Source organism: Limulus polyphemus, unplaced genomic scaffold (assembly GCF_000517525.1).
Source record: "Limulus polyphemus unplaced genomic scaffold, Limulus_polyphemus-2.1.2 Scaffold83, whole genome shotgun sequence".
Lineage (NCBI taxonomy): Eukaryota > Metazoa > Arthropoda > Merostomata > Xiphosura > Limulidae > Limulus > Limulus polyphemus.
The window spans coordinates 184,501-189,880 of record NW_013665693.1 but is presented as its reverse complement, the minus strand read 5'-3'; the positions used below and the strand labels follow the sequence as shown (position 1 = coordinate 189,880).

Below are 5,380 nucleotides of genomic sequence, written 5' to 3'. Positions count from 1 at the left end.
TGTTTTTTTTGTTTTTTTTAGTGTATTTAATGTGTAGTTATCGTGCTTTTGCAAACTTCGTAGTAAAGATTTTACAATAAAATTGAATCAAAACATTCAAGGAGTGAAAATAGTTTGTTTTGCAAAAGTTGCACACGTGAATCCTAGAATAAAGTTTAATTCTTAAGATAAATTCCGGTTACGAGAGCGCAGATAGGCCGTTGTGTAGCTTGCGCTAAAACAAACACAATAAAGCATTGCATTACTTCAATGATTTAGCAGTAGTGAATTTTCATTTTTAATCAAATAATACAAGACTATATATATATATATATTTGCACGTTTTAGTAATAATATGAAATACATTAATGTAGGCTATAAATAAATGTGTCGCAGTTATGTTAAAACAAAAAAGAAAAATAACATGATTGAAGGAATCATTTAGGACTAAAATTTAGTTTACGATAAGAATACCAAGTGAGTGAGGGTGTGTATAGTGATCAGAAAAATCAAGGTATTTTACAAATTTTGGCATTTCAATCAACAGTAGAGGATTTCAGATTATAGTTCAAGATATCATGCTTGGAATAATATCTTTGTATTTAAATAAAATTAAAACAAAATTAGACATCGTCAAATTTGTCAAATGTGTGTGTATGTAATTACATAATTATCTTTAGTCATAATTTCCATGCAATACTTTGAGTGATACCCAACATGAGTAAGCTTCATTTAAAAAAATCAACAACAAAACTTCGTCTTTTTTTGTCTTTCTTATAATGATTGGCTCAGCGGCAGATCTGAAGGCTTATATTACTAAAACCAGAGTTTCAGTAAGAATGCTGGGCACATGGCATATAGCCTATTGTATAGCTTTTTCTTTCACAACAACAACAAAAAAATCTCATTGATAAATCCGAAACGGTAACATTAAATGCTACTTTTAGTAATTCGAGGTAAAGTGTAATTCCCTATTGTTTACGTCTTGCAAACCTACACAATATACTCCCAGCACTCTGTCCACCGCGGAGAATCGAACCCCAACAATAATCCGATTCCTAAGGCTAGTATTTTTTTATAAGCGTGTAAGAACCCAAATTATTGAAAGTTAATCAAACATAAATATTTTTTCTGTTGAAGTATTTCGTGCTCATTCTTGATATACAAATACTTTATCAGTGATCTGTGGAGTTATACAGCAAGCTAAACGCTTTTTCTTTTACTAATAATAACGTTAAAGCAAACGATATGTCAATTTGACCAGAAAAATGGCGAAATCAGTTACTATAAGATAACTTTCATACCGATTTTTGTGTTGTTTTTGGGATTTCGTGATTTGTATTGAAGTGTTCTACTCGCAAGTGTATATTTATCTATAGTTTCTCCACCTTTACGTGTATTTTTACAACATTACTAGATGTTTAGGTAGCACCATATAACAGGGTGTTTCTGAATATAAAACACATGAACAATTCAATAAATACCGAAAAGAAATATCGCATAGTAAAGGTAACACAACATTGGTAGTGATACTGTAGCCAGATCCAGATTCTAGATCAAAATCAGTAATCATAAAAGTACTTCATTCCCTTGGCATGTGGACGCCAGTGAGGGATAATACTTGGAAGTAGTGAGAGTTAGTACCAGGTAAACGAGGTCAGTGACAAGTATGTTGATGTGATTATCATCCAAAGTATAAAAGAACAAAGCTCGTTGCTCCACTTACATTTACTTTCGTTAACAGACAAGAAAATCCTTATGCTTTGTGTAGATCGAATGAAGCTGTTTATGCCAGTGTGGGAAATAAAGTTTTGATATTCGAACACTTGTTTCATAACGATCATGAGTTTCTTTATCTGGCTATTCTCTCTAATGCTAGGAGTCGTATCCACAATGACGAAGACTACACCACAAATAAATACAACTTCTGGTCAGCTACTTGGTCGATCAGTGGAGACTCCATTTGGCCATGTTGACCAGTATCTTGGGATTCCATATGCCAAGGCTCCAATAGGTAGTCTACGATTTCAGCCACCTCAACCACTTGACAGAGATGAAGCAGAGATTAGACGAGATGCCACCAAGTTTGGTCCAGTCTGTTTCCAGCCTCCTCACTTGAAAGAAATGATCAGTCCTCTCCTAAGGACTAATGGAAATGGTCAGATAGCAAGTAGTGAAGATTGTTTGACCTTAAATATTTACATTCCAAGTGGGAGACAATTGGACACCTTGCCAGTAATGGTGTGGCTTCCAGGAGAAGGATTCGACTATGCTGATACTACCCAGTTTGATGGTACTTTTCTTGCGACCATAGGACAGGTCATCGTCGTCACAGTTAACTACAGAGTTTCTGTTTTTGGGTTCCTGTCTACCCTGACTCCTGAAGCTCCAGGTAACATAGGATTCCTGGACCAACGACTTGCCCTACAGTGGATTCAACAAAACATTGGCCAGTTTAATGGAAACAACAGGAAGGTCACTTTCTTTGGTAGGTTTTCGGGTGCCATGAGCGTTAGTGCCCATTTGGCTTCTCCATTAAACAAGGGAGAGAAGCAGTTATTCCATAGGGCTATTTTACAGAGTGGGGTAGCCACTGGACAGTGGATTTTTGACAGCGACCCTCTGAATGCTACCCTACAATTAGCTAAAGCTACTGACTGCAGCTCCACTTCTCTGGACACTGTAGTCAGCTGCCTACAACAGATTCCAGCAGAAACGCTACTGAATAAATCCAACTTGGTTTCTCAGCGTTGGAGACCTGTAATTGATGGACATTTTCTGACAGAAGATCCACTTTCTGCAATCAGCAAAGGTCAACAAGCTGCTGTGGACGTAATTCTCGGAGTCAACAATGACGAAGGTTCGTTATGTCTTCTGTCTTTGTTTGCTCAGAAGTCTGAGCTCTACCAAAAGATTTTAGATGGACAACTGACCAATGAAGATTTTAATTATCTCCTGAAGACAAACCTGGAAGACTTTCTAAAGAAAAGTGACCATTCCATTCACAAGGTAGCAGCACACGAGTACCAGCATTTCAAGAATACCAGTCTAAGAGAAAGATACGTGGACTTCTGTGGAAGCATGTACATCAAAGCCCAGACAGAACAGTTAGCCCGAATACTGATTAAGAACGGGATGTCTAAGATCTTCCTGTACGAGTTTGCTCATAGACCTTCCTTTTCTATCCACCCTGACTTCATTCAGGCCGCTCACGGAGATGATGTTCTATTCACCTTTGGTCTTGTACACCAGCTACCCGAGGTTCCGACTGAAGAAGTGAAGCTGAGCAGAAGAATTATTGCTGCTTTTTCCAACTTTGCTAAATCTGGGTAAGATTTCATGTTGTGTTATGTTTTAGGCGAAAAAAAAAAGTTAAAACGTAACCTAAATATAAATAACGGAAAACATAATTCCTTCGAAAAACTTGTAGAATAATAAAATAAAAATAACTAATGAATAAAACATTCTTGTATGATTTTATACTATTATTAAATCTTTATACCTTTAGTGGTAAAAACCAAACGTTTTGTTTTCTTACAGAAACCCTAACTCAATAGCTGATAAAGACGACCTTCTTTGGCCCGAATTCAGCATTTCAAATCAACAGGTTCTTGAATTCACAACAAATATGAGTCAAAATTCCATCAGACCTTCAAACTACAAATTGGACGTGGCGTTTTGGTACCATGTTGTTCAATCTTTAAATTGTAATTCACTTACATCTTCGATTTCTCCTGTTCTTGAAAGAGGATTAAGTGTTACGTCTTTCAAAGTAAACATTTTTGGTGCTAGTTTAAGTACTGACGAGGCAGAAAATACTTTGTTAGGCCTAATTATTGCCGTTATAGTTCTGAGTATTGCATTACTTATTTCGGCACGATATATTTTTGTAAATTCTAAATACAGGAATTTTTTCAAAATATAGAGGTTATATCTAAGTTCAGTTCAGTTTATAGGAATAGAATACATTTATATTCTAATAATTTTTGTCAGTACAAATATATGATATAAACACCAACAAAAGAAAATCAGCTATTCTCTTAAAATTATAGGTTTAGTGATACATTTCATCTTGTACAATTTGCATATTTTCATCACTAGGTAGTGGTAGTTTACACATTTAACAGCAAAACAGTCTTATTTATTGTGATTATATTTGTTATTCTTGCCAAAAAATGAATCTTGTGATTATCATTATTGACAGGTAGTTTTGATGTCTTTCATTGTTAAATCATTAGACAAAATGTACTCCATAACCGATGCTATGCAAATAATTGTTTTAAATAGAAACTATTCAAGTGCAATGAAATAATTACTAATGTAGAAAAATATTAATGTAGTTTCATTCCTTTTTTTAGTAACAAGAGCAGATCGTTTGAACAAAATATAGTGAGCTTATCCCTAAAGAGGTCATAATTGTGAGTGAAAGTGTACTATTAGTGTTGTTGAAATTGAAAGTATAGTTGATGTGTTCTGGTTTGTATTTGGAAGATCTTTCAAATTGTTATATTTAGTCTCGTCAATTTTACCACACGTAAGTTCGATACATTTTACATCTAAAATGTGTGCCATATCGTTGTTTTCGTTATTATAGGAAGATGAGGTAAGACGGCCACCTTAACTTTGAATGTAATGAAAAAAGCAAAAGGTTTTAAAATGAACTCTGTTTTGTTAAAAATGTAATTTCTAATTGAAAATTAAGCACAGATCTTCTTTTTTTTTGTAGATATTGAACAAATGCATTTTTACCTGTTCTCCGGTGGGTCAGCGGTAGATCTACGGGTTTACAATGCTTAAATCCGGGGTTCGATTCCCCACGGTGCATACAGCAGATAGCCTAAAGTAGCTTTATTCTAACAAACAACTGGATAAAAGGGAACTCTAAGATGGGATAAAATGGCCTCTCATTCAACTCGTAACAAATGCAATCTAAAATAAATTATTCATTTAGCCACTGCATTTAAATCACTTAAATCATTATTTAAACACTCCAGGCAAGAATCGGAAAGCCTCAAAGACGAAGGTATGTAGATCAGTGGGGTACATTGCGGCTGAAGCCTTGTTGAAAATTACGTCATTTGTGTGGAATAAGATTGGCCAATCGTCGAAAAGTAACGATACGTTATAAGAAAATCGGTCAACTTTAACCATGTTTCTTCGCGTATTCAGCTATCTATAATTCCTTATAGTCTAAGGAATTTCAATGTGTTGATTTGAAACAATCTACTTTTGTAAACATAAATTCAAAGTACTTACCTCAGATCAAAGTTGTTAAAAAAAAACACAAGAAAAATAGCAATTAGCGTCCGTCCGCCAGTGTGTTTATGCAAAGATTCACGTGAGTAATAAACATATAATTCACTCTGATGGCAAAAGGTCATAACTAATGTAAAAAGGTGAA

General features: G+C 34.8%; 1 protein-coding gene across 1 annotated transcript; it reads left to right on the top strand.

Moving 5' to 3' along the window:
• Nucleotides 1-1,872: 1,872 nt before the first annotated feature.
• Nucleotides 1,873-3,312, top strand: LOC106467748 (carboxylesterase 5A-like). The gene has a single exon (XM_013928127.1). The coding sequence runs from the start codon at nt 1,873-1,875 to the stop codon at nt 3,310-3,312; it is 1,440 nt and encodes a 479-aa protein (XP_013783581.1).
• Nucleotides 3,313-5,380: the final 2,068 nt, after the last annotated feature.

Excerpts from the sequence above, each read along its gene's own strand:
- LOC106467748 (XM_013928127.1), top strand. The coding sequence starts at position 1,873 with ATGACGAAGACTACACCACAAATAAATACAACTTCTGGTCAGCTACTT.